The 27,827-nt window shown below is 47.0% G+C and overlaps 2 protein-coding genes across 6 annotated transcripts; both read left to right on the top strand.

Annotated features, from left to right (window-relative positions):
* Positions 1-756: 756 nt before the first annotated feature.
* On the top strand, positions 757-12,124 carry Gcsh (glycine cleavage system protein H). Its single transcript, XM_021170307.2, has 5 exons — positions 757-997; positions 5,022-5,101; positions 6,846-6,909; positions 10,092-10,223; positions 11,370-12,124. Exons 1-5 carry the CDS (start codon positions 859-861, stop codon positions 11,465-11,467), a joined length of 513 nt encoding a protein of 170 aa, XP_021025966.1. The 5' UTR covers positions 757-858; the 3' UTR covers positions 11,468-12,124.
* A 3,189-nt stretch (positions 12,125-15,313) lies between these two features.
* Positions 15,314-24,500, top strand: C8H16orf46 (chromosome 8 C16orf46 homolog). 5 transcript variants are annotated; one of them, XM_021171007.2, is made up of 4 exons: positions 15,314-15,505; positions 16,340-16,439; positions 20,458-20,705; positions 21,947-24,500. In XM_021171007.2, exons 3-4 carry the CDS (start codon positions 20,496-20,498, stop codon positions 22,964-22,966), a joined length of 1,230 nt encoding a protein of 409 aa, XP_021026666.1. In that variant the 5' UTR covers positions 15,314-15,505; positions 16,340-16,439; positions 20,458-20,495; the 3' UTR covers positions 22,967-24,500. The 5 variants fall into 5 exon arrangements, with proteins under 5 accessions (XP_021026666.1, XP_021026665.1, XP_021026668.1 ...); XM_021171006.2 differs by having other exon boundaries at positions 15,314-15,509; XM_021171008.2 differs by lacking the exon at positions 15,314-15,505 and adding an exon at positions 15,611-15,680.
* Positions 24,501-27,827: the final 3,327 nt, after the last annotated feature.

Genomic DNA, 27,827 nt, shown 5'->3' with positions numbered 1-27,827 from the left:
AACTCACTTTGTAGAGCAGGCTGGCCTCGAACTCAGAAATCCGCCTGCCTCTGCCTCCCGAGTGCTGGGATTAAAGGCGTGTGCCACCACGCCCGGCTCCCTTCTCTATTTCTTTCTGTCCTTTTTCTTTCCTCCCTCCCTCTTTCTTTCTTTGAAACAGGGTTTCTCTGTATAGCTCCGGGTGTCCTAGAACTGGCTTGTTAGACAAGGCTGGTCTAGAATTTAGAGATCCACCTGCCTCTGCCTCCCAAGTGCTGGGATTAAAGGAGTAAGCCACCACTTCCGGCTGTTTTCAGCATTTTAAATCGCTTATGATGTGTCAGCGTGACTTTGTCTGATGCCTAGAACGGTCTTAAATGGATCCCTTGGGGGTGACCTTGTGCAGTTAGGCGTAACTGTGTGCTTTAAGGGCCTGGCGGCACCTAGTCTTCCGTAAGACTTTTTGCCTTAGTGGCATGAGACTGCGTTAGCCCAGCAAAGCCATCCTTGCTGGAATCTTTCTCTGGCCCCTGCAGCGATGTAGTTCTCAGGGCAACTCATAGATTGCGGACTTGGAGCTTCTATTCGCAAGATCCTACTCTTAGGGAGAGGCTCCGCCCTCCAGTGAGGCCCCGCCTCCTCCCTGCCCAGCCAATCTGCGCCTCTCACACAGCCCCATCCGGGCCTCAGCGCCTCCACATGCACACACCCCTCGCGCGGGTTGTCCTATCCGAAGTGGAACCTTCAAGCTGTCCAATCAGAGCGCATCTCTCCCGGGCCCCGCCCCCGAGCCTGGGTGCTCCGCTTACTCTGGACCCACCCGGTCCCCACCAGCCCGGTGGCGGAGGCGAACCGTAGTTACACTCCCGACCTCTGATCATGTCGCTGCAAGTGTCGAGGAGCTTGCGGGTTGTGGCCTACAGCCTGCGCACCGCCCTGGCCTTCTGCTCGCCGCGGCCCTGGGTGCCGAGCGCCGCCGCCGTCCGCTCACTGCGCACCGGATCTGCTTTGCTGTCGGGTAAGTGCAGGGCACGTGGTCACCGCTCCTGCCCGCCCTACTCCCAAGCCTCCTGGCGGGACCGACCTATAGCCCTACCCACGCTTCTCGCTCTTGGGATCCTGGTTCTGCGGCCTTTCTCCCTAAGTAGGCGGGAGAGTACAAGAGCAAACTTTGAACCCGGGGTAGAAAGGTGGAGCTGGGAGGGAAGGACGGCTGGACCCGCAGGTAAACCGGCCACTCGTGCCGGGCAGAGCTTGCTTTTAGGTTCACTGAGATCCTAAATGTGGGGAGCACTTAGGTTTGCTAAGTGGACTATTACGAGGAACTGCGAAGTGAAGTTAAGCAGAAACACATACTAAAATTTAGCAGAATGCATATACAGATGAATGAAAAGTCACAGTAACAGAAATAAGCTTTTAACTCTCTCCCCCGCCCCCCGCACAATCAAGCGTAGTGTGGAAGCTTTAGCCGTGAACTACAGACAGCAGGAAAAGTGTTCTAGACTTCAGAGTCTGAGTCATTGATGTGTACTGGGGTTCAGACGAGCCTGATTTGATGGACTGGAAATAACTGGGAGACCTGCCCATTGTACGCGTTCGCACAGTTAGCTGGGAAACAGTTTTATGTGCAAGTAGTGGAGACCTTACTCAGGCAGCACAAATCGGAACGGCTGCTCTCAGCGAGTGCCGTGGATCAGAAATCTGTGGAACTCAAAATGTTGATCACGTTATTCCTCAGTGTGGAGTGCCCCGTTTCTTCCTTTCTTGCTAAAATTTCTCCAGTTTGTCACACACCAGACCGTTACTGACTGGAGTACAAGGGTAAAGAAATGCTCAAATAAGCAGTCCGTTTCAAACCAGGCATGGTGGGTGGCTTCCACCGGTAATCGTGTCTGTCAGCACTGCTGAGGTGGAGGATGGCTGTGAGGCCGAGGGCAGCTGGAGCTACATACTGAGTTCCAGGTATTTGGTTAAATATTGCCTAATGTGTCAATTCCCACGGTCTGCTTAACTACTCAGCTTCTTTTCATTTTTACCCTCTTTCAACTGGCAGAACTGTGCACGCTTATTATGCAGGGTGCAGAGCCCTGTGTTTGTTGAAACACAGACATTATTCAATTCTGGTTTTTCCTCTTACAGCTGTGTGGTCTCGGGCACAGTCTCTCAACTTCTCAGAACCCCAGTGCCCTGCATTAGAACAGTGGAGGCGAGGCAATAGCTACCTCAGAGTTACTGGGAAGTCGTCCTGTCACCTGCAGCTTGACATATTAACAGTGAATAGTTTTATTAACTATTAGTGTGTAGTGCCAGATAGCAACACTGACCCATATTAAGTAAGCTATTGTATTTGAGAATGCAATATCTTCAGTTTCAGCTCAGTTTTTCTGAGGCCCCAAACCATGGTGGGGTTTTGTTTCTATTTTCTCAAGGCAGGGTTTCTCTGTGTAACCTTCGCTAGTCTAGAACTCTGTCTCTGTAGATCAGACTGGCCTAGAACTCACAGAAATCTACCTGCCTCTTCCTCTCTGAGTGCTGGGATTAAAGGCGTGCACCACCACCCCCCAGTTTGTTTCTGCTCTGAGATATTATCTCACTGTGCAGCTGGAGAGACCCCTGTGTAGTCGAGGATGACTATCTTCAGATCCTTCTGACAGTGCTGTGACTGCCGAGCACCACCAAACCCAGTAGACTGAACTCAGAGCTACCTCAGTGATAGGCAAGCACCCATGCCACAAAGCCACATCCCAGGCCTCAAACTGTGTTTTTCAAGGATTAGGAAGAAAGTAATTATTCACCTAATCTGCTTTCTTTAGTGAGGTCAAGGGTTAGCGGAGAATTGTAATCTGTGCCTAAGCCTAGGTACCATTCCTGGGCTAAAGGACAATATGGACTTGAAGGGCAAGTGGACCTGGGTGTGCTGAGCTCAGAATGCTGCTGGCTCAAATTGAAGCTGCAAAGTTGAGGCAGAGCAGCGACACCGTCAGCGGTGTGGCCGAGGATAGCGCAAAGGGTCAGATCTGTGACTGTCCGCCTCTGGTTGGATGCTGTGTTGAGGTGATGATTGCTGGTCATAATGTAATCAGGGGGTTCTAGACTTGTAAGAGAATGGCAGTTGAGAGCCACAGCCACATAGCTGTGCATCATCTTTGACCCAAATCCCTTTTCCTTTATTTTTTAGCAGGGTTGGGGATTGAAGCCAAGGCTTTGGCCCTTTCTTCAAGGACAGGCTTAAATAATTGCAGAATTTTAAGAACTTGGCCAAGTTATAATTGTTTATAGGAAGCCTGTTTCAGTCCATAGAACTAAGTTGCAGTCACCTTAGAGAACTCTACCTAAAGACTCATATTACCCTTTTTTAGGTTAAATCTTTTGGTTTTCATTTCTTTTTTTTGTTGTTATTTTGTTTTTCGAGACAGGGTTTCTCTGTAGCCCTGGCTGTCCTTGAACTCACTCTGTAGACCAGGCTGGCCTTGAATTCAGAAATCCACCTGCCTCTGCCTCACAAGTGCTGGGATTAAAGGTGTGCGCCACCACGCCCGGCTTGGTTTTCATATCTTAAAAGGTTTATGCTACATGTGTTTTGCTTGCATGTGTGTCTTTGCTCCACGTGTGTGCCCTTGGAGGTCAGAGAAGGCTATCAGATGGTTGAAAGCCACCCTGTGAGTGCTAGAAGCCACTCCTATGGTCCTATATAAGAGCAACATAGGCTTTTTTTTTTTTTTTTTTTTGAGACAGGGTTTCTCTGTATAGCCTTGGCTGTCCTGGAACTCACTTTGTAGACCAGGCTGGCCTCGAACTCAGAAATCTGCCTGCCTCTGCCTCCCGAGTGCTGGGATCAAAGACGTGCACCACCACCGCCCGGCGCAACATAGGCTTTTAACTGCTAAGCCACCTCTCTGCTTCAAATCTTTTTTTAAGACAGGGTCTTGTGTTGCCCAAGCTCCCTTGAACTCAGACTCAATTAATCCCCCTTTCTCAGCCTCTCCACTCAGTATTACAGTTACAGGCCATTGTGCCCAGTGTAAATCAATCCCCCTCCCCCACTGGTGGGATTGATCCAGAGCCTCACATGGTAGCCAAGTTATCTATTGAGCTACATTCTTAGTCCTTCAAAAATTGATTCTTGTGTTTTGAGATTGCCTTAATGGTATTTTATTTATTTTTATATATATGGGTATTATGCCCATGTTGTCTGTCTGCATCATGTGCATGTAGTACCTGTAGAAGCCACAAGGACTCAGATCCCCTGAGTCTGGAGTTAAGAATGACTGGGCCACCATGTGGGTGCTGGGAATTGAACACGTGCAACATAAATCTTAACTGATGAGCCATCTCTAAAGCCATCTTAATGGTCTTAACCTTTCAGTCCTACCACCTCCTAAGTGCTAGGTCGCAGGCATATGGCTGAACTAAACTGACCAGCTAAACCTGACACCTTCCCACCTCAGTCCCTATATTTCCTGATGAGTCAGTGTGTACTGGCATGCATTACTCTCTGTGTGAGCAGGCTTTATTCTGCCTCCCCAAAGCCATCACCCCAAGCCTGTCTTCAAAAGAATAGTCATTGGATAAACTCAGGAAATGTGCTCTGAAATTTTGGGGGGACTTAGACTGATGTTAAAACAGATAAGCCCAGAGATGTACAAGGATCCCATCTAAGGTATGATCCTTGGCGTTGGAGAGTTATCTCTGGGTAAAGCACTACTTGCTGTTCCAGAAGACCTAGGTTTGGGTAACTCCAGTTCTGGGTACCTGACATCTGCTGGCCTCAATGAACTCTGCACACATGTGGTGTTCACACGTATATTCAGGTAAGGCCCTCACCTTACAACATTCATCTCAGTCCATCTATGGCTACACAGTGTTTTAAAATGTCTTATCTTTATGCATTGTTATTCTACTGGGCATCAAGCTACTCAAGCAATGTCAGGTAAAGGAAACACCAACCCTGGAGAAGTCTTAGCCTTTGACAGCAATGACGTTTGAAGGGCTTTGAAGAAACGCTGCTGCTGTTTTTCTGAAATACTGGTCTTGTGTTTTAGTGCGTAAATTCACAGAGAAACATGAGTGGATAACGACAGAGGAAGGTATTGGAACGGTGGGAATCAGCAATTTTGCACAGGTACTGGCTTGCCTTGACGTGTTTCTAACAGCCTGCTTTCAAGTAGGTTGGAGTCTCTCCACCTTATGAAAATGGCATTGTGCTTTGGGTTTTTCTAAAGATCCTTAGGGAAAAGTCAGAAGTAAAAGAGGTCAAATGTACATTAGTTAGGGCCAGTGTATGTGTTACAAGGGATAACGTGTTTGGCATGGTTGGCACAAACCTGTTACTTCATACTTAGGCTGAGGCAGGACACCATGAGTTTGAGATCAGCCTGTGCTAAACAGGAAGTTTCTTTTTTTGGAAAAACAACTATACTGGGGCAAAGTACAGTACTTGAAAGTAGGGAAGATTACTTAAGAAGTGTTCTGTGTTGGACAGGTGAGGGCAAGCTCGAGAGCTTGCGGGGAGGGGACATTGCCATTATAGGTACTGTGAGAAGCCACATGGCCAAGGATGGGAAACATAGCTAATGATAAACACGGCTAATGCAAAGAGAACCCTTTTGTTTAGCTGGCCCATTCTCTCTAACCCTATCCATGCAGTAGCACTCAGTGGTCTCACCCTGCTGCATGTGTGTAGTGAGGCAGGAGAGGGGAAATGTTGGGGAAAATGCACAACTCCTCAGGCATGCTGGATTCTCAGGTCTTCGGGTCTCTGATACTTTCTTTGGCGTGGCTGTAGACCTCCTGAGAGGACACAGCACAGTACAGGTTGTTTATCTACAAGGGGAATCACCTCTGACAGCGAAGTACAAAATGCATGTACTACAGCCCATCTGGGTGATGTGAGGAAAGGCGGGTCACTCACCTGGTATGGCAGGTCCATGAGGACCACTGCTTGCTGCATCAGTGGGTAGGATTTCAGGCACTGCAGTTGGGTCATGGCCTGAAGCTGCAGGGGTGGAAAGCACAGGGTGCTCAGAACAGCCTGTAATCTTGTTTGGAGAGTGTGGTTTGTGCCTGGGGTTACTCCAGCCTGGAGGTCAAGTCTGGCTGGTGACTTATTTTTTGGAGTGCAGCTCTTGAATTAAAAAAACAAAACTATCTATCTATGGGTGCTGAGATAGCTCAACAAGTTAAGGCTCTTGCCAAAGCCTGACGACCTAAGTTTGATCCTTGGGATGCATGTAGTAGGGTTGACAAGTGGGAACTGACTCTTGCAGGTTGTCCACAAACTTCCATGTGTTTTTGTACGTACATGCAACAAATGAATACATGTGCCCACAGTACACCTAACACTTTAAATTATTACTTTTGAAGTACTGTGGAGTGTGCCCTGGTCCTCACATGTGAGGCAGGCTCTCCACCACTGAGGTATGGCTCTAGCCTTTCCTTCCTTTTCATTTTGAGACAGGCTCTGACTAAGGTGGCTCAGCTGGCTTTGAACTTGTTCTATAGCCCAGCTAGGTCTTGAACTTAGGTTCTCCCCTCCTTAGCCTCTGATACATAGTATTACTACCAAGTCTCGTTTAATTTTATTCTTTTTGTGCAATGGAGTCTTGTTATGTAGCTGAGGCTGGCTTTGAACTTACAACCCTCCTACATCTGTCTCCTAAGTACTGGGTTGAGAGCTATCCCAGCACACCTGGCCCATTTTCCAGGGTTAAAGGGCTATAAAGAAAAACAAAGGCTGTAGCTCCTCATGTGTGAAATATACAGACCAAAATATAGACTAAATTATACACAGACAAGATGTAGTTTGTCTCTTTCCTGCTCTCTGCTGGGGTCAACTTCTTAGACATTTTAATGTTTTTATATTTCAGGAAGCATTGGGAGATGTTGTTTATTGTAGTCTGCCTGAAGTTGGGACAAAATTGAAAAAACAAGGTGAGTGTACTTCTCAGTTTGGAATGTCATCGTCCACGATATGATTTTCTGATCCGGTCTGACCGAATGACAAGTTGTTTGCACTCAGGGTCAATTTTGGGAAAAGAGAATCTTCAAACAGAAATGTGAAAGGAACATTTACTGGTTCATCGACTTCCACGAGCAGTCTCCAGACCTCCGAGTGGGGAAAGTGTGTTCCGCAGAGAGCCACTGACGAAGGACCTCACTTCTTACTCTGCTTTCCCCTTCAGAGGGTGTATATGTGTGTGTGTGAAGGCTGTCACTGTCTCTGGAGAAGGAAAGTCTCAGAAAGCGCTTCCTTACAGTTCTCCACCCGCCTCTGGGTTATTTATATTGCCACACCTAGCTGTCACGGATCGTGAGCACAGAGAATATCTACTTTATAACAAAAGGCAGGGGGCACAGGGTCAACACTATCCTCACCTCACAAAGATACTGCGGTTTCTGGTTGTAAAGGTAAAGGGAGATGGTGGTGTAGCTCAGTGGTCAAGGTGTTTGCTAGCATGCGTATGCACCCTGGGCTCCAGCTCTCCAGCACTGCAAAAGTAAAAGCTAAGATCTGCCTTCCTCTGCATGGAGCAGAGAGAATCCAGCATAAAAGTCAGCCAGTTTTTTGTTGCTTTTTGGGGGTGGGGTGGGGTAAGATTTATTTTTATTTTAATGTGTGCAAGTGTTTGTCTGCATGTTGCATGTACACAGTGTGTGTGCCTGGTGTCTGCACAGGCTTCAGAGGGGCACTGGAGCTGCTGTAGTTACAGGCAGTGTGGGTCTTCTGTAAAAGCAACACGTATGTATTCCTTAGCCCAGAACCTGGTTTTTAAATCCTAGCCTCACAATTTACCAGTCCTGTGACGTCAGCAAAATTACAGAATTGACCATGAATTCCTTGACATATATGATAGTCCTGCTCAGCAGTATCTTTAATGTTTCTAAGTATCTTTAATAGACTCTCCCATACATACCCACTTGTACTCATGTGAGGTTTTCAGTTTCTCTATAATATAGATTCTGTAGACTGAATTCAGGTCCTTGTGACTAAGGCAAGCCTTGTACTGACTCGGTGCTGTGCTGGACTGCATTGTACTCAACTCCCTACCTCCCCTTGGTTGGTTGGTTGGTTTGTTTATTTATTTTTGAGTTTGCTGGTTGGTTGTTTTGGGATTTTGTTTTTGTTTTTTTGAGACAAGGTTTCTCTGTGTAGTCCTGGCAATTCTGGAACTCACTCTGTAGACCAGACTGGCCTAGAACAGAGATCCACCTGCTAGAATTAAAGGTGTGCACCGTTACCACCTGTGTGGTTTTGTGTGTGTGTGTGTGTGTATGTGTGTAATTTGGGGCAGTTCGCTCTCCCCTACCACCATGTGGGTCTAGGGATTGACTTTAGGTCACCAGACTTGGCAACAGGTACTTTTTTACAGAACAAAATAAAACCAGGGTCTCTGGGCTGGAGCGATGGTTCAGTGGTTAAGAGCACTAACCGCTCTTCCACTTCCCAAGGAACTCTTTTTTGATTCCCAGCATCCTTATGGTGGCTCACAACAATCTGTACCTCCAGCTTCAGGGCACCTGATGCCCCCCTTTGGCCTCTGAGGGCATCAGCACATGCACACAGAATACATGCATAAATGTAGGCAAAACACCCATATACATTATAAAATTATAAATTAAATTAAATTAAAAATTATAAATTAAAAAAAAATTAAAGAATAACAAACAGACCAAAACAAACAAAAAACAAAACAAAGGTCTGACTCTGTAGTCCTGCCTGTAGTGACTTCCAACTCACAGAGATCCCCCTGCCTCTGCTCCCTAGTTCAGGAATCAGATGCCTGGCTCCTAAGATGTAGGCTTGGTATGGTATGAACAATGGCCCCCATAAGCTCATGTGCTTAAATGCTTGTTCCTAGTTAGTAAAACTGACTGTGTAGGATTGGGAGGTGTGGCCTTTTTAGAGAATGTGTGTCATTGGGCTTTGAGGCTTCTCTTTGGGCCTACAACTTGACCAGATGTGAGCTCTCAGCTCCCCATCGTGATTACAGGAGATGAGCTCTGTAAGCAAACCCCAGTTAAATGCTTCCTTTAGTGCCTTTGTCTTGGTGTCCATTTTACTAGGTGATTTGCTCACTCTAAAATGTAGACTCCCTGGGGTCTGCTGCAGTTCAGATCCTGGCGCAGTTCTTTCAGCCTTACCAAGTCCCTTGGGTGATGTCCTATGTACACATAGTTTGAGGCTCTTTCACAGGCCAGGATGTGTGACACCATGCATGGCTAGTATGTTTTACTGAACATAGGCACACTGGTGCTCAGACACACTGCCAGTTTGCCATTCACAATGTGCAGAGTATGCATGTTCACTTTGAAGCTATGCCTTTCTTGTACGAACTCAGCTTTGACTATAAATAAAGACATTCAGAATTTCTTGGCCTAACTAAATGGGAGGTAACCACTTTGTTACAGTTTGTCTTTAAATTGTTTTATAACACTGTTTTGAGGGAATGTCAGGAGGACAACTTGCAAGAGATGGCTCTCTCCTTGTACCTTGGTCCTGGGGATTGAACTCAGGTCAGGCTTAGCAGCAAGCATCTTAATGAACCATCTCAGGAGGGTTTTTGTTTTGTTTTTGTTGTTGTTGTTGTTTTTAATTAGGTATTTTCTTCATTTACATTTCCAATGCTATCCCAAAANCCCCCCCCCCCCCCNCNCCCGCATCTCAGGAGGTTTTAAGTGGTTTGGTTTGTGGTGTTTGAGGCAGGATCTTCTTTAGCTCAGGCTAGCTTAATTCCCTGTGTAGTTGAGGATGACCTTGAACTGATTCACCTGCCCCTGTCCCCAGCACTGATTACAGGTGTCACCACCACACCCAGTTTATGCAGTGCTGGGGATTGAACCAAGGCGTATGCATGCTAGGCAAATGCTCTGTCTACCAAGCTTATCGTATTTTCTGTTTTTGGTTTTGTCTTGTTTGTTTAGACAGGGTCTCACCGTGTATCCCTGGCTGGTCTGGAACTCACTCTAGACCAGGCTGGCTGCAGACTTAGAGATCCTCCTACTCCTGTCTCAAGCGCTGGGACTAAAAGCATGCGCCACCGCGCCTAGACACGTTTTGTATTTTTAAGTCACCGACTTGATGTTAACTCTCTTCTTTCACTGCTTCCTTTTAGAGGAGTTTGGTGCTTTGGAGAGTGTGAAGGCTGCCAGTGAACTCTACTCTCCTCTGTCAGGAGAAGTAACCCAAGTCAATGAAGCTCTTGCCGAAAACCCAGGGCTAGTCAACAAATCCTGTTACGAAGATGGTGAGTTGTTGCTCAGAATTTCATTCCTACAGCAAACTAACCCAGTCAGGTTTGCCTACAGCAGTTTTCTCCATGTTTTAGATGAATGAACAACCTCGAAAGTGTCACCAGGGGTTGGATAGCCAATAAGTGGCAATATTAAGATTTGCTGTGGTTCTCTTTGGCTTGCTAAAGTGTCACCAGGGGTTGGATAGCCAATAAGTGGCAATATTAAGATTTGCTGTGGTTCTCTTTGGCTTGCTGCCCTGTCCTTTTTCTTTGAAGTTGGATGACTTGAGACAGGGTCTCTACATAGCTCTTGCTGGTCGTAAACTCACAGAGATCCTCCTGCTTCTGCCTCCTAAGTGCTGGGATTAAAGACGTGCACCACTATACCTGGCTTTCAGTCTTTCTACCACCATTAGCTCTAGTAGTTAATATTTGGTATGCCTTTTAAAAAAACATGTATGTGCCGGGCAGTGGTGGCGCACGCCTTTAATCCCAGCACTTGGGAGGCATAGGCAGGGGGATTTCTGAGTTCGAGGCCAGCCTGGTCTACAGAGTGAGTTCCAGGACAGCCAGGGCTACACAGAGAAACCCTGTCTTGATAAACCAAAAAAATAAAAAAAACCAAAAACATGTATGTGCAGGTGCTCTTAACTGCCTAGCCATCATCTCTTCGGCCCCAAGGTTTAATTTTAAAATACTTTAATGAAAGTATTTGACCTGGGCACGGTGGTGTGCACACACACCTTTAATCCCACTCCCCCTCTGCAGGGAGGCAGAGGCAGGTGGACATCTGAGTTCAAGGCCAGCCTGGTTTACAAAGTGAGTTCCAGGACAGCTGTTTCTATATAGGGATATTTGAGTGTGGGTGTCTTTAGCGGTCAGAGGAGGACACTGAATTCCCTGGAGCTAGAGTTATAGGTTGTGAGTCACCTGACACCAATGCTCAGAACCAAACTTGGGTCCCGTGCTACAGCAGTATGCTCTCTTAAAAACGGAGCCATCTTACTCCAGCCCACTAACGTCTTAGAGCTAAATTTATTGAAGAAAGAATGGATTTATGGTAGGATAACAACATCACTTAAATGAGGGCACTGTATTAATTTTGAATGAATTTGACATTAAAAGGCAATGTGAACTGAGGTTCTGTTTTGGGTACAGGTTGGCTGATCAAGATGACACTGAGTGACCCTTCAGAGCTGGATGAATTGATGAGTGAAGAAGCTTATGAGAAATATGTGAAGTCCATTGAGGAGTGACCATGGCACCCCTCTACTTCCAGATCAAACTGGACATGACCTGCTCCAGCATGCTTGTCTTAAACTAGTGGAGAATAGAGGACTTGAAATAACTTTTAGCAATACTGATGGAAAGAAACTGTTCTTGACAGTGCTACTTAAGACCCATCCCCAACATCCTAAAGGATGCAGATAAACACAGTGTACAGGTTTTTGATAATTGCCATACTAAGTATTTAGACTAGGGGTTAAGCCCTGGTGTTTATAATTCTTAGGATCATCTGCAGTGAAACGTGGTTATGAGGCTGGTTTTGGTGACGGACCACCTTCTAATCCCAGCACTCAACAGGCAGATGTTAGTTCAAGGTCGTTCTACACAACAAGTTCTAGACCAGCCACAGCTACATGGTGAGACCCTACCTACTGGGTATAAGACTTTCATAATTCAAGATAATAGTGGTGTATCTTAGATAATTTTGTTACTTGCCCATATCCACCACTGGATTTGGGTCAGAGACTTAGTGTCTTCTCATTGGGAATGCAGGGAAGTGTTGTACAGTGTCAGAGGCAGGAGAGTACTGTCTTTGTTTCACCATGTGCTGTGTTGGCTGTTGTTTTCCCACCGTGAAGCACCAGCTTTGCAACTGCGAAACAAATAAAACATTCATCCTCTTTGTTGATCGTGGTTTTTATTTGGATATTAATGTTTTACTTAGTGACTGCTACTTTTAGAAGGGTTGATTTTAATTATAGGATGTTCCAGTGTCTGGTGCTGGGGATACCACTGGGGTGTACTGTGCCTAACCATGTGAAATGATTAAAGAGAAAAAAAAAAAAATAGAAGCCTGGTGTGGTGGCACACGCCTTTAATTCCAGCATCCAGGAGGCAGAGGCAGGCAGATTTCTGAGTTTGAGGCCAGCCTGGCCCACAGAGTGAGTTCCAGGACAGCCAGGGCTACACAGAGAAAACCTGTCTCGAAAAACCAAAAAAAGGAAAAAAAAGGAATTAGGCCAGGGGCTAGAGGGGTCAGTGGTTAGGAGGACTTGCTGTTCCTGCTTCTCTTGCAGACAACCTGGGGTTCAGTTCCCAGCACCCATGTGGTAGCTCAAAACCATCCCTAACTCCAGTTCCAGGGGATCTGATGCCTTCTGATCTCTGAAGGTATCACAGGCACATGAGATGCTCAAGCTCAGGGCGAGGTTTACCCATGGTTCTCTGTGTGCATTTGCCTTTAGAGAGGGGAACAGGTAACAGCTGGTCAGCAGTGCACACTGTCTGTCAGTGCACACGGTGTGTCCAAACTTCCGTCCTGTTCAGGTTTCTATTTAGTAGCCATAGACACTAGAACTTTCTGATACTGGCTTAAACTGTTGTTTACAACTCAAGTGCACTTACTGCCAACGTAGTTTCTGAAAGCTGATATGGCACATTCTAACGTCAACTATAAAAATGCTGTCGGGGAGTTGGGGATTACATATGCACACTGATATGTATAACTGGCTTGGTGTCTCCTAACACTTAGAAGGTGGAGACCAGAAGGTCAGGAGTTCAAGGTCCAAGGTCATCTTTTAGCTACAGGTTCCATGGCCAGCCTGGGCTCAGATAAGCTCAAATAAAAACAAACTCCACTACCAAACCAAACCAAACCCCTCGGTGACTTCCCCCACCCTCTCAAGGAAAGTAGCTCTAGCATATCCCCTCGGACTACAGCATGTGATTCTATACTTATTTGCTTTAGCTTGGCTCTCATGTAGTCCAGGCTGAACTGGAGGGTAGAGAGCCAAGGACCACCTTGACTCCAGAGTTTCCTGCTTTCAACTTCCATGGGCTGGACTAAAGGCATGCACCACCACACCTGGCATACTTTCTTCCTTTGCCATTTTTTTCTTTAGTCTTTGTCTATTTTCTTAACATCTTTGAATGTTTTCAAAGGATTAAAACCTCAGAAATAGGCCGGGAGTGGTGGCGCACGCCTTTAATCCCAGCACTTGGGAGGCAGAGGCAGGTGGATTTCTGAGTTCGAGGCCAGCCTGGTCTACAGAGTGAATTCCAGGATAGCCAAGGTATACAGAGAAACCCTGTCTTGGGAAAAAAACAAAACCAAACCTCAGAAATATAGTAAGGAGGGGGGGGGGCTGGGGATGGAGAGATGGTTTAGTGGTTAAAAGCTCTGGCTGCCCTTCCAAAAGACCTGGGTTCAGTTCCCAGGGCCTGCATGGATGCTTATGAATGCTTCTAACACCAGTTCCAAAGTATCCGATCCCGCTTTTAACCGCCATGGGCACCAGGTATGGAAGTGGTGGACCGACACACATTCATCCAGAATACCAGTACACTTAAAGATAATTAAAGTTTAAAAAAGAGATTGTTCACAAGGGATTAAAACTTAAAACTCCACAAAACAAAACACCACTTTGGAGGCTGACTATGTTGGGTTTTAGTAGAACCACTAGAGGGCGCCCCACACAGTATCCGGTATGAAAAAGACCAGTGCTAAGGAAGAGCAGACTCAGTGCTGCAGCAGACTGGAAAATTTGACCTGCCCCCCTCCCCACCCCCACTTCTGAGCTTTTCTGTGTCTGTTGAAAAGACTTTTGTCTATCTTCGGTTGTAAAGATCATGGTTGAGTGGCCAGGTGTGGTGGCATGTGCTTGTAATTCCAGCATTCAGAGACAGAAGGAAGATGTTGGAGGCCAGACCAGACGGCATAGTGAAAGCCTACCTCAAAACACCGAGGGACGGAGACACATCTTGGTGACAGACTCGCTGTCTAGCATGTGAACCTAGAAAACAATGAAAGAGTGTGTCTTTATGACTGCCCAGCACGAACATGGTGTACATACATATATACAGGCAGAACACTCATACGCATAAATCCAAAAATACATAGAAAATTTTAGAAATATGTGTCATAGCCCATGAGATACGCTGGGATAGCAATATAATTACAATATGTATCATATATGCTTGTTAAAGTATTTCCCTCATATATATGGGGGAAATAACAAATATTCACAGTCTAGAAGAAGACTTTGTTCCAACTTCATGTGTCATATACATCACATCTTTAGTGGCCGTTAATGCTATAAATCTATGCTATCAATTGTATATATGCTATACTGTATATATATATATATATTATATAATGCTATAAGTGTAAAAAGTAGTAATTCTTAGCTATTTTTTCCAAAAGCCTTTGACTCACCCTGCTTTTGGAGACTTGTTTTCCTAATACTTTTTAAACCAGAAAGCAAAGGGGCCTTGGAACTAGACATGAGTTGGGCACCAAGGGCAGCATGGTGGAGAAGTGGGCGGGCCCCCTCGCGAGAAACTGCTGCTTCTGCCCCACTAAAGTGGGCAGCACCAAAAAGAACAAAACAAGAAATCCTTCCTGTCAGCAGGTGTGGAAGCCCACGCCCTCGATCCCCTCAATGTTGATTTAGGACACGGAGGAAGGAGGGTTGCCATGAGTTCGAGGCCGCACCAGGCTACAAAACAAGGAAGACCTGGTCTCAAAATTACGCCAACCAGGAATGAGTCCTCCCGCGAAGTTCTGCTTTCGCTTTCCACACGGGATCCCAAGAAGGAAGGGACGATTCTGCCCAAAGGCAGAAGTGGCCAAATCTCCAGACACTGTTTGTGTGGCCTCTGAGGCATTCCTTCTAGAAGGCAAAAGGCTGTTGCCAGCGCAACTTGGCCGCCCAACGTCGCTGGTGCCTGCGAAGCTCTCGAAGCGTCTGGCAACGCGGCACCTAGCAACCGCGCACAGCGCGACGGAAATGCTCCTTAGCCCCGCCCTCAGAGGGGACTCCGCCCTTGAGCTGGTTTGTTGCGGGGTTGCGTCACTTCCGGCATGCCTGCACGTAGGCCCGCCTCCGACGCGGCCGTAACCTAGGGCAACAGTCCGGCTCTTGTGGGCCGCGACTAGCCGCTCCGGACCTTCCTTGCCTCGCGGCCCCGTAGGAGCGTCTGAGTGGCTGTGGCCACGTCCTCACCCCGGGGAACACTCCCTAGACACTTCACGGGCGGCAGAGCCGCGGAAGGAAGCAACCTTCAGGGTGGGTAAGCGAGACGAAGATGGGGTACGGTTCTGGGGGAGCCTGGACTGGGCGGGGCCTAGGGAGCCGCGTGGGCCTCGGGGAGGAGCCGTTTGATAGGCGTGGTCTGTGGGGGCGTGGTTGATGTTTCAATGAGAGAAGCTTGATGGGGCCCTCTTGATCTTCTGAAGGAAGGGTAGCTTGTAGCGGGTTGGGAGCCTCTGGGAGGGAGGGAAGGAACTTATGCGGCATGAAGGAGTGTGCAGGGACTATTAGTAAAAGGGAGAAACCAGATGGGAAGGCCTGGGCGCGAGATTCCATCTGCCTTGAGCCTTGGGAACCCTCAGAAGGCCATCCTTTCAGGACCCGGCCCTTAGTGAATTCAGAGAGCCGGAAAAAAGGGGCGGAGTGTAACCCCGTCCAAAACAAAAATCTAGAGCCTAGGCAAAAATGAAAAAGGGCACGAGTTGGAAGTGGTTGATATAGAAATGGCACACGCCCTACCCTGCAAGTGGAATTATTGGCTGTTGTAAGTTGCCATGTGGGTGCCAGGAACGAACGTGGGTCTTTGGCAAGAGTAGCAAGTGTTCTTAACTGCTGAGCCATTTCTCCAGCCCTCAGCCACCTTATTTTTTTGAGACATGTTCTCTCGCTGAACTCAGAGTTCACTGATTTTGGCTAGACTGGCTAGTGGGCAAGCCCTAGGAATCCTCCTGTCTCTGCTTCCTGGCGCTGGAATTAAAAGCCTTCATTCATCATAGCAATTGGCTTTTTGTGTGGGTACTGGGGCCCTTAACTCTGTTTTCTTTACCTGTGTGGCAAGCACTGTATGACGGAGCCATCTTCTTTCCCAAGCCCATTCTAGAAGAAATGCATGGGCTTGTAAGCCAGGCAGCCTAACCTGAAAATGGTAAGCTTCAGGCTCTCTGAGAAACTGTCTCAAGGGACTAAGCAGGTGAGTAAGAGAGCAGGGGTACCTGATGTGCACACCATGTGTGTAAAAACACGAGTTTAAGAAAATGGAAAAATATGGGCTGGAAAGATAGCTAAGGAGTTTAAGAGCACTGGCTGCTCTTGCAGAGGGCCCAGGTTCAATACCCAGCACCTACATGGTAGCTAATGACTAACTCGAGTTCAGAGGATCCAATGCTCTTCTTTGGTCTCCTAGCATACAGGGCTCGCCGCCTGCGGTACACAGACATGCTGGCAAAACATCCGTACACAAAAAAAAATTTTTTTTAAAAAGGAAAGGAAGGTAGCAATACAGACCTCCTGCATTCTAACAGAACAGTAAATTGGTATATAATTTGTGAGAAATCACAAGCGAGCCATTGAAGTACTTGGCTTAATCCCAGCACTTAAGAAGCAGAGGCAGAGCTGGGCATTGTGGCGCACGCCTTGAATCCCAGCACTTGGGAGGCAGAGGCAGGCAGATTTCTGAGTTCGAGGCCAGCCTGGTCTACAAAGTGAGTTCCAGGACAACCAGGGCTATACAGAGAAACCCTGTCTCAAAAAACAAAAAAAATAAACCAACCAACCAAACAAACAAACAAAGAAGCAGAGCCAGAAGGATCGCTCCAGGTTTAAGGCCAGCTCTGTCTCAAAACACATTAGAGCGGCTGGAGAGATGGCTCAGTGCTTAAGAGCACTTGTTTTGCAGAGAACCCAAGGTTTGATTCCCAGCAATTACGTGGTGGCTCTCAGTTGTCTGTGAGTCTAATGCTGTCTTCTGGACTCTGAAGTACAAGGCACACATGGAGTGTACATATGTAGGCAAAACACTCATACACAAAACACAGATAAACCTAATACATTTTAATTTGTTTGTATTTCTTAAGTATTCACCTGTATGTGTGTATGTGTACCACATATATGCAATGCTGCCAAGGGAGGGAATCAGATTCTCTGGAACTGGAGTTACAGACAGCTGTGAATTGCCATATGGGTGTTGGGAACTGAACGTGGGTCCTCTGCAAGAGCAACAAATGTTCTTAATTGATGAAGAACCTCTCCAGTCCCCCAAATAATAAACAGACAAACAAACAAATCTTTACAGTATTTTGTTTGTTTGTTTGTTTGTTTGAGACAGGGTTTCTCTGTGTAGTCCTGGCTGTCCTGGAACTCACTCTGTAGACCAGGCTGGCCTCGAACTCAGAAATCTGCCTGCCTCTGCCTCCCGAGTGCTGGGATTCAAGGCGTGCGCCACCATGCCCGGCAAAAGAAACAAATCTTAAAAAGAAAACCAAACCAAAACAAAAAGATGAAACCACACATCTCTGGCTTTGGTGATTTTATTTTTATTTATGGCAGTGCAGGCAGGGGGAAGGCGATGAGGGAAGATTGAGACAGGCCTTGACTGCCTCCTGCCTCAGCCTCCCACGATGGGGAGACAGACATGCGCTGTCATACCTAGCTCTAGCTGATACTTGTGTTTTGTCACCTGTTAATGTGTATTAGATGAAAGGAACAGTAGCAGAAGTTGAAGGTGTGTTTATAGCCGGAAAACTTAAAATTGAAGCCATGAACTAACTGACTCGCTCATTGTTAATTTTGAGGCTGGAAAGGAGACCACCTCTGCTCTTACAGAGGACCCAAGTTTGGTGCCTTGCGTTCCCATCTGGTACCTCTTAACTGCTTGTAACTCCAGTTGTCAGAGCACCACTGTCTCTGGCCTCAATGGGCTCGCACAGCCCAGCACTTGCAAATTACCACCCCCCTCTGTACACACACACACACACACATACGCACTCACACAATATACTTAAAATAATAAAATTATTAGTGCAATTGGGCATTTATATGTTAGCATACATGTATCACGTGACTGTGCCTAGGCTTGCGTGTGGAGGGCACAAGACAGCTTCCTGGAGTTGATTTCTCCTTCCACCTCCTGTTTTTTCCTGTTGTGCTGTGTATTCTAGGCTGGCTGACTAATGAGCTTCCAGGAGGTTCTACAGCCAGTGCCTTCCATTTCACTGGGAGTGTGGGAGGAGTTACAGACCCAGCTTAGTGTCTGTCTGTCTCTGTCTGACTGTCTGTCTGTCTTTCTCTTAATTAAATCCTGTGGCCTCTGGGGATTGTGCTTGGGTCATCAGGTTTGTACTGCGAGAGCTTTTACCTGCCAAGTCATCTCACTGGCCCTGAATTTTTTTTTTTTTAATTAGGAAAAGGGCAGCCACATTCTCTTGCTTGTGGAACATTAGTTTCTGCCTGAGAAACCTGAGTGTTCTCAAGTGGCGTATAATGAATTGCGATGCAGTGATCTGACCACACTTTGACCAGTTCCCCCTACGTTAAAGGAGCCAGTGCAGGTCATGGGTAACGTACATATAAACAACGCTGTTTATAAACAACTCCTGAATTTCCTGTGCTGCACTGTAATGGAATGCAGCTGGGCCATCTTCTTAGACCCTCGTGGGGTCCAGTGTCTGCTGCATTGTGGGGCTCACCCCAAACTACACTCTTCATCCTTTGCTGGTCCTCACTCTCAGTCTGCACAGACACCTTCAGATTCTTCTCAGGACACACACAGCTGGAAAGGGCTACTCAGATTGTGAACTATGGAGTGGATGGTTAGGATCCGTTCCTCTTTGTGAAGCAGATGCAGGCATTTTCAGGTTCCCCAGGCTTAGGCTGTGCACTTCCCCTTGCAAGGTCTTGCTCTGTGTTCAGGGCTAGAAGATACTGCTGGTGTGCAGAAACCAGTGTTGCTTCTGTATTGGGAAGAAAGAGCTTTCCAAAAGCAGCACTTCTCCAAGCTTGGTGGATCTTTAGAGTGACCCGGGGCTTAAAAAATACCATACCTCAGGTCATGGAGGTGGCTCAGCCCTTAAAGGCACTTGTCAAGGCACCTGGTGACCTGAGTTCAATCCCCGAAATGCATGTAAAGGTAGAACATATATATTCACCCCAAACAATACATACACATATATCAACACTTAGCTATAAGTGGTGGCCCACACCAAAATCCCAGCCACTTGGTGACTAAGATGGGAAGTTGGATCCAGTCTGGCAATTTAGGGAGACTTTGTTGCAAAAGCAACCCATGGTGCATTCATCAGTCAGCAGCCCCACTGTAAAGCCCTTCCCAGCACTTACTCCATGTCCAGACCATGCCAGAGGCGTGAGGATCAGTTGCTAAGTGTAGAACTCAGAGCAGAGTTAGCAGGTTCCGTGACAGTCTTGTCTCACCTCTTTATATGTTACCATAAAGATATACTTGGATGCTGCTTTCCAAGTATTTCCAGTGGAGCCCCACCTGGGGGCTGAGGCTGTGATTTCTCTGTATCTCTGCCAGCACTTGCTGCTTGGCTGTGTTTGGAGGAAGTAGAGCTGAGTGGGCCAGCAGGTGGAAGTGTGGAAAGAGAGTAACTAACTGGCGTCCTGGGAAGTTTGTGACCCCCAGCCGACTCTGAGGGTTCTGGGAAGAAGTGAAGCCTGAGTCTGTAAGCTGTGTGGTCCCTCTCCTCTGCTGATGTCAGCGTAGTGCCATTCGGATACCCGTGTCCCTTGTGAACTCTGTAATCGTAGCCAGAGATAGAGCTGATGCTAGTGCCTTCCCACCTTTTCTTCGTCCCTTTGGCCATTACTGCATTCAGTAGTCTTGGCCTGGTAGGTGACTCTGGCAGGTGACTCAGACTGGTGACCTGAGTTCAATCCCTAGTGTGAGTGTGAGTGTGTGTGTGTGTGTGTGGGGGGGGGGGATTAAAGGACAGAACTACAGAAGTGTTGTCCTCTGACGTCCATGAAAGTGTTGTGACATATCCCTCCACCTCCCCCATCACACACACACACAAACATGTTAAAAAAAATACACTAGTTTTTAACTAAAATTAGCCGTATCTTTTTTGTCAGCAGTTATAAATGGGTAATTTTATTTATTCTCAGTCTTTCTTGTATATGATAAAATATTTCACTTGAGCTACTGATCTGATTTAAAAAATATTAAAACCAGCTTTAACTGAACTTTGCAGGAAGAAGATGTTAAAAACCATAAGCAATCACCCTAGTAATGGATGTCTGTGAGGAAAGCGAGACTTTTTTAGAAAATACAGAAAATCAGAAAATTGAAGCTACGGAAGAGACGGCACCGACTTTACAATGTCCGGACGAGAAAAGTGAAAGGAGTCATGTCTTCTGCCTTCTTGGTGTCAGCGACCTCACACTGGAGGAGGATGGGAGGGCCATCGAGTGTGCCATCAGCACCGGGTGGGAGGAAGCTGTGAGTGCCACCTTGGGTCTTTTTCGCCTTCGTGGCTACTATGGGGCTTTTCCAAAGTAGTTTGTATTACTGATAGTGTTGTAGTGACACAGCGTGTGCTCACGGGCACCCATAGATGGTCTGTCAACATCTCCACAGCCATCTGGGGCCTCGTGCTGGGAAGGAGAGCACCCAGAGCTGAAACGTGGCACCCAGAGATCACGGACTGGTAACTGGGCACAGCAGGCTGGAAAGCTCCTGAGAGACTCACAGGCTCTGTTCTCCTGGCTCTCTAGAGCCTCTGGTTTCTCAGATCAGGAGTGAAAGCCAACACTGAAACCTCTAAGGCAGGTGCCTCGCTAGCACAGTTTTATAAGGAATGTGGGGCTCAGCAAGTTGGCTCAGCGTGTAGAGACGCCTGCAGTGCAAGTCCTGTAGACCTGGTGCCCACACACAGGAGGAAGGAGAGGAGTGACTGCACAGACTTACCTTTGACTGTCACACTCACACCCTGGTACGCTCGTCCATGCATAGATCACTCACACACACCAAACAGTTACGGTGATAAGGAAACGTTGTCAAACCTAAGATTAAATGTGGGCTTCCCAGGTTAGACAACAGAAGATGCAGGTTGCCCTAGTTAAATTTCAGATTGTGATCCCTACATAGCCCTGTGGAGTTTTCTTTGCTGTTGTTGAAGTAGGCAGCCTTAGCCAGGAGGCTTCAGAAGGAGGTGGGCATAGTTTTACTTTGGGCTCTCAGGGGTCCTGGTTCCCAGGGCTTCTCTTTTTGAACTGTCCTGTGCTTGGGAGACTGACTAACAGTACGAAAACCCCTTGGTCAGAAATGAACAGTTTTGATCCACGTTGCTGAACTCGAAGGAAGCTGTAGTCAGCACTCTAGGGGCTCAGTGCAAGTGCCACCACCCAGGTTTTAGTTAACATCAGCTCCTGCTCGTGCCTGAGATTAACATATTCTGCTATAATATAGTTGTCTGTGTGAGGCTAAGGTTTCAGAAGCAGAGGCAGGAGTTTATGGCCAGTGAGGCTACATAAGACCATGTCTCTCTCTCTCTCTCTCTCTCTCTCTCTCTCTCTCTCTCTGTGTGTGTGTGTGTGTGTGTGTGTGTATTTAAGATAAGTCAAGTTTAAGAAAAAAAAAAAGTGGCTCAAGTAAGGCTACCAGATTAGGGGTGTGGCCAAGATGGCGGAAGCAGGGCCTGGTGTAGTTGGCTTGAGGGTGACCTGCTACTTTCTCTGCAGGTCCATGGCTGGGGAAGGACCTCACCAACTGCCTGCATCTGGTCAAAGAAGAAAGTAAAAAGGGGGAGGGTCAGAGAAGGCACCAATGGTGGCAACGATTGCTTGTTCTGTATGAGTCTTTCCCAAGGGAGTCTGGAGCCCAGGTCCCTCTTGGAGGTTGGAAAACTGGAGGTGGGTGCTGAGGCCGAAGTGAGCGCCCAGAAGAGCTGGAGCTCTGAGAAGAACTGGAGCGTCCCCTCCCAGGGCCCTGGCACTGCTTCCAGAGAGCAGCCTAACAAACTCTGCATTCCCACTGACGTGCATGGAGAAAAAAAAAGCCTGCAACTCAAGGAGTTTATCTGGTGCATGGAGGAGTGGCCTATGCCCGAGACAGTTAGCAGCAAGGCCAGCAGGAACCCCAGCGGAAACACCGAGCAAGGGCTCTCCACCCCTGACTCCCTTGCATCCAAGGCTCTTGTGGTTCTACCCCCGCTGAAAAGCTCTCCCCACAACTTGGACGTCCTGAGTAAGAAAAGCAGGAATATTTTCTGGCAGCCGGAAGAAAAGGTGCTGAGGGTAGAAAAAGACGAGTGTATGGCTTGTGCAGATGGACTGAAAGTAGTAGACGGGAAAGGTGAAAAGAGACAATTTGAGCTGGCCAGCCACCTGAAGGTCACCAACGTACTGCCTTTCCCACCCACTGTGTCCCGGACCCACCTGCTGCCAGCCGAGTCCCAAAGGTGCTGCCTGCACTGGTCCCTCCTGCCCCAGAAAAGCTCTGTGTTCCCACCTAACCCCACAGACATCCACTACCTTGCCACCCTGCAGGTTTTGGGGCAACAGGGAAAGCAAAGCTGCAGAACTAGGCTCAAAGCCAAGGACACAAAACCTCCCAGGACCACTCCCAAGCATATTATCACAGAGGCCAAGCAGCAAAACAGGCCCCACGTCCTAGAGAGCAAAGTCTTCCCCAAACCTCTCTTGCCATCCCTCACAGTGAGCAGAGTTGTCATCCCCGTCTCCACCCACAGAGTCCTCTGATTTGCCACAATATAATTCCCTGGGACTGAGTGCTGCCTGAAACTCATTTGTCCCTTCCTGTCTTACCTTCTCCTCAATCAAACCTCCCTTCCCCTCCCCTCCCATCCCCTCTCCTCTGCTCCCCATCTTCTCCACTCCTCACCCCATCCTTTATCCTCCCCCCCTTTTTTTAGTGGGTTTGGATTCATTCTCAAAAACAGTATATTCAGGTAGGCAGGTGTGGTGACACACCTATATTTCTAGCATTTGGGAGACTGGAGCAGGAGGATGCCAAATTCAAGGCCAGCCTGGACTATACAAGACACTGTATGCATGTTACCTGCTTCTGCTGCTAAGCCATTTATGAACTCTAAGGTGGGTCAGCCTGTGTCTGCCTTCTTGGACAGTGGCTCCTGTGGAGGGAGGCAGAGCATCAGAAAGGCACATGGCTGCTCTCACCCCAGTCCCAGAGCCTCCCTACAGGGCTTCTGCTCCCAGCAGAGCCCCAGCTGAGTGCATGCTCAGCTTAGAGAGGCACCGGCTTGTATTTGAATCAGGCTTTCCTTTCCCTCAACAATGATTTAAGACACTTGAGGGATGGAAAGTCCCAGCTGTTTCCAAGTGGATATGCCAGTGTCCGAGGTGCCATATCTTTGTCTTGCATCCAGAGACCTTGTCCAGTACCTCCCCTGCCTAGGGTGTCACATCTTCATATTGCAGCCTTAAGCATCTCTTTGAAGACTGGAAGGCTTAGTCACAGAGTAACAAAAGCCTGAAGAGGAAGTTAGGAATTGGTTGGTCGGGAGAACCCCTCACTGATTGCTCCAACCTCACCTCCCTTCCTTCCTCAGCCTTCGCTTGCCTCTGGGAAGCCTGGGCTGTAGACACAGAGGGAACGCTGTTGTTACTTTATCCCTGCCTTCTCCCCGCCCTCAGCTTGTTACACCAGTGTGTAGCTCCGTACATTACCAGTGCTGTTGCTAGGTGGACAGATGCTTCAACCATTTTGTGGTAATTAGTAATCATTAAATTGCTTTGTAATAGCTTAGTTTGAATTGCTTAGAGTAGGCTGTATTTGAACTCAGATTTCCCCATCTCCTTGATGATGACAGAATATGACTGTATTCTCTTGCTTTAAGTTTAAGTTTAGCATTGCTCTCTAACATCTCATCTGTTAGCCAGAGGCTTTTTGGTTTGTTTTATTTTCATTTTTTCTGGTGTCTTGGTTTCCTCTAACTCATACTGGCCTGGAGGTATCTTTGAACCGTTCCTCCTGCCTCAGCCTTCCAAGGGCTTAGATTATAGGCACGTGCCAATGTCTAGCCTTCTGAAAAACAAAAACTAAACTGCTAGCCAGGAATGGTTGTATAAGCCTGCAGAAAACACACAGAAAAACAAAACAAAGCCAAAGTACGAAGGTAAAGGAGCGAAAGGTCACAGCACAGGGTCAGAAGAGGATGCGCTGGCTGGGGCAGCTCGAGAAGAGTTTGGTAGAGTCCTTTTGTCCACTCTTCCTCTTCCAAATAAACCACCTGGATTCTATCCCAAAGAGAAATTGGCTATCTCACTGTTTGTAGATAGAGAGGTAGGACCTACACAGGCCCTGGGCCTGCCCGCCTGAGCCAGGGCTCTCTCCAGCTCTCTGACCAAGCAGCAGAAGCGCGAATACAGCTCCCTATAGAAAGCAGGCAAGAAGCATGGACTAGCAGAGCACTTGCCTCGAATGGGTGGCCAGGACTTCCCTGCTTGGCCCAGGGTCCTTTGCCTTGAGTTTTTTCAGGCAGTTTGGAAAGACTAGGCTAAGTCACAAAAGTTTTGTTAGGTTTATTTTATGTATAATGTTTTATCTACATGTATATTTCCATGTGTGTGTGTGTGTGTGTGTGTGTGTGTGTGTCTGGTGCCCACACAAATCAGAAAAAGGCCTCAGATCCCTTGGAACCTGAGTTAGAGATGGTTGTGAGCTATTGTGTGGGTTCTAGAAATCGAACCTGGGTCCTTTGGAAGAGCAGCCAGTGCTCTTAACTACTAGGCCCTTTCTCTAGCTCACACAATATAAAATTTTAAGTTATTATGCAAAGTAATGGGTTTCATTATGACAAGGGAAAGTCTTTGAGGGCTGGTGAGATGGCTCAGCAGGTCGAGGCCCCTGCCACTAAGCGTGATGACCTGAGTTCGATCCCCGGGCTTCACAGACTGATCGATAAGTTTGAAGAGTGTTCACATGCACATATCCAGCAATTAAATGTTTTTCAAAATTAGAAAAAGTGCTCTATTCAGATAAGAGTTAAGTTCTGAGGGACAAATTAGGATAGGTTATGAATGAAATACCATTATGAAATCCATTCCTGGGCCTTTGAGATGGCTCAGCCTGCAAAGGCCTGTGTACAAACCTAATGGCCTGAATTCAGTCTCTGGATCTCATGGTAGGAGGGAATAGACTTCTGGAAATTGTCTTCTAACCTCAACATGTGTGCTGTAGCCCCTGACAATTATTTTGTATTCTAACTTTAAAGAATTGTTAAGGGGCTAGAGAGATGCCTCGGTGGGTTAGAGAGTTTGTCATGCAAGTGTGAGGATCTGAGTTCAGATCTCTAGCACCTACGTGAAAGACAAATTGGGTGTGGGTATCTATAATGCCAGGGCTCTTCCAGGGAGAGGGAAGCAGGGACAGGAAAGGCTGTCCCTGGTAGCTGGTGGTCCACACCATGGACAAGCAATGCAGAAGACCCTGTCTCACTGGAGAAGGGGAGGGCCAATATCCAAGGTGGCCCTCTGACCTCCACACGTGTGGACACATACTCTCGAACGTACATAAAACACTTGGAAAGTTCTATAGATCTTGGTGGAGACACATGATAGGAAGCACTGTTCTGCTGAGTCCCTTAAAATAACTTGAGAGGAGGACCAGTCTGAACAGAGGGCTCACATTTCCTGAGATTTGTTGGGGATACAGGAGATGGAGTCTTTGCTAGCATACACAAAGCCCTGACTTAACTCAGGAGCCCCGCTGTAAGCCTATAGAAATTATAGTAGCCTTTACAAATGTATTACATTTGTGTGTGCACGTGTGTATATACACACGTGAATGTGACATGACACATGTTTGAAGGTCAGAGGACGGCTGACTGGAGTCAGTTCTCTCCACCAAGTGGGTCCTAGGATTTGGATTTGGGTCGTCAGGCCTTGCAGCAGGCTCCTTTACCCACTGACCCATCTCCCTAGCTCCTCCCTTGTTTCTTTGAAGTGCGATCTCAGAGTGTAATCCAGACTGGCCTTGACAGGTGATCCTCAGGATTTGGAGAAATATGGGCAGGTATCTGTGTGTGTGTGTGTGTGTGTGTGTGTGTGTTTAACCAGATAATCAGACAAAATACCCCAAGGATGCCTCCGTGGACATATGAAGAGCTTTTTGCATTCATCACTTCCCTGCCCAGATAGTTAAGTGCCTGATACAGCATCTGCAAAATTACATATAAATTATATATAATTTAACTTATATAAATTATATAGATAATACAATATATTTAATTAATATATTGTATTATATTCATACAATAGTTTTTGATCATTTTTTTCCTTCCCATATTATTAACATGCTTCATAAATGGACTTGCGGATGGCTGCCTGCTGTTCTGTTCGTCAGAGATGCTTTATTCTGGTAATCGTTACAGAGTTAAATTTTAAAGGTTTTGTTTTCCCTCATACTGAAGTTTTCATATAAATCTGTCCACATTTATGACTATTTTTGGCACTTGAAGAACTGCTGAGCAAAAGCATGGAGGTATTTTATGCTCTTTTGTTTTGTTTTGTTTTGTTTTGTTTTTTGTTTTATTTTTGGTTTTGGTTTTGTTTTTTTCGAGACAGGGTTTCTCTGTAGAGCCCTGGCCGTCCTGGAACTCACTCTGTAGGCCAGCAACTTCAAACTCAGAAATCCTCTTGCCTCTGCCTCCCAAGTGCTGCCTCCCAAGTGCTGGGATTAAAGCCGCGTGCCACCATGCCCGGTGGTATTTTACGCTCTTGAGTCTCTTCATAAAGCCTCCCCCAACCCCACTTTGAGACCAAGTCTGGCTGTCCTGGAACTCACTTTGTAGACCAGGTTGGCCTTGAACTCAAGAGATCCTCCTGCCTCTGCCTCTCGAGTGCTGGGATTAAAGGCAGGCGCCATCATGTCTTACATAAACTTCTTCCTTTCTTTTCTTTCTTTTCTTTCTAATTTACGTACAGGAGTACACTGTAGCTCTTCAGACACATCAGAAGAGGGCATCAGATCTCATTGCAGATGGTTGTGAGCCAGCATGTGGTTGCTGGGAATTGAACTCAGGACCTCTGGAAGAGCAGTCAGAGCTCTTAACCACTGAGCCATCTCTCCAGCCCATAAATTTCTTTTCAAAAGCATTATCTAAGCTCTAGTGTGCTTCAGGGCAGCTGAGTGTTTGTGTCTCACTACACTTCTTGAAGCGGATATGTTGGAAATAAATAAATTATTTTTTGTTTTGTTTTCTGAGACAGGGTTTCCCTGTGTAGCCCTGGCTGTCCTGGAACTCACTCTGTAGACCAGGTTGGCCTCGAACTCAGAAATCTGCCTGCCTATGCCTCCCAAATGCTGGAATTAAAGGTGTGTGCCACCACTGCCCAGCTAATTTTTTTTTTCATACAATATATTTGGGTCATGTTTCTTCCCACCTCTTCATCCCATATCCTTCCACCACCCTGCAAACCAACTTTATGTTCTTCATCTCTCACTTTCCAAAACAAACCCCACAAAGACAAAAATCAAACAAGAAAAAGCCCAATAAGATATACACAAAAAGCCGGGCGTGGTGGCGCACGCCTTTAATCCCAGCACTAGGGAGGCAGAGGCAGGTGGATTTCTGAGTTC

This window comes from Mus caroli, chromosome 8 (assembly GCF_900094665.2).
Source record: "Mus caroli chromosome 8, CAROLI_EIJ_v1.1, whole genome shotgun sequence".
Taxonomy (NCBI): domain Eukaryota; kingdom Metazoa; phylum Chordata; class Mammalia; order Rodentia; family Muridae; genus Mus; species Mus caroli.
Note: the sequence above shows the minus strand (reverse complement) of the source record. Positions and strands in the feature narration are given on the sequence as shown.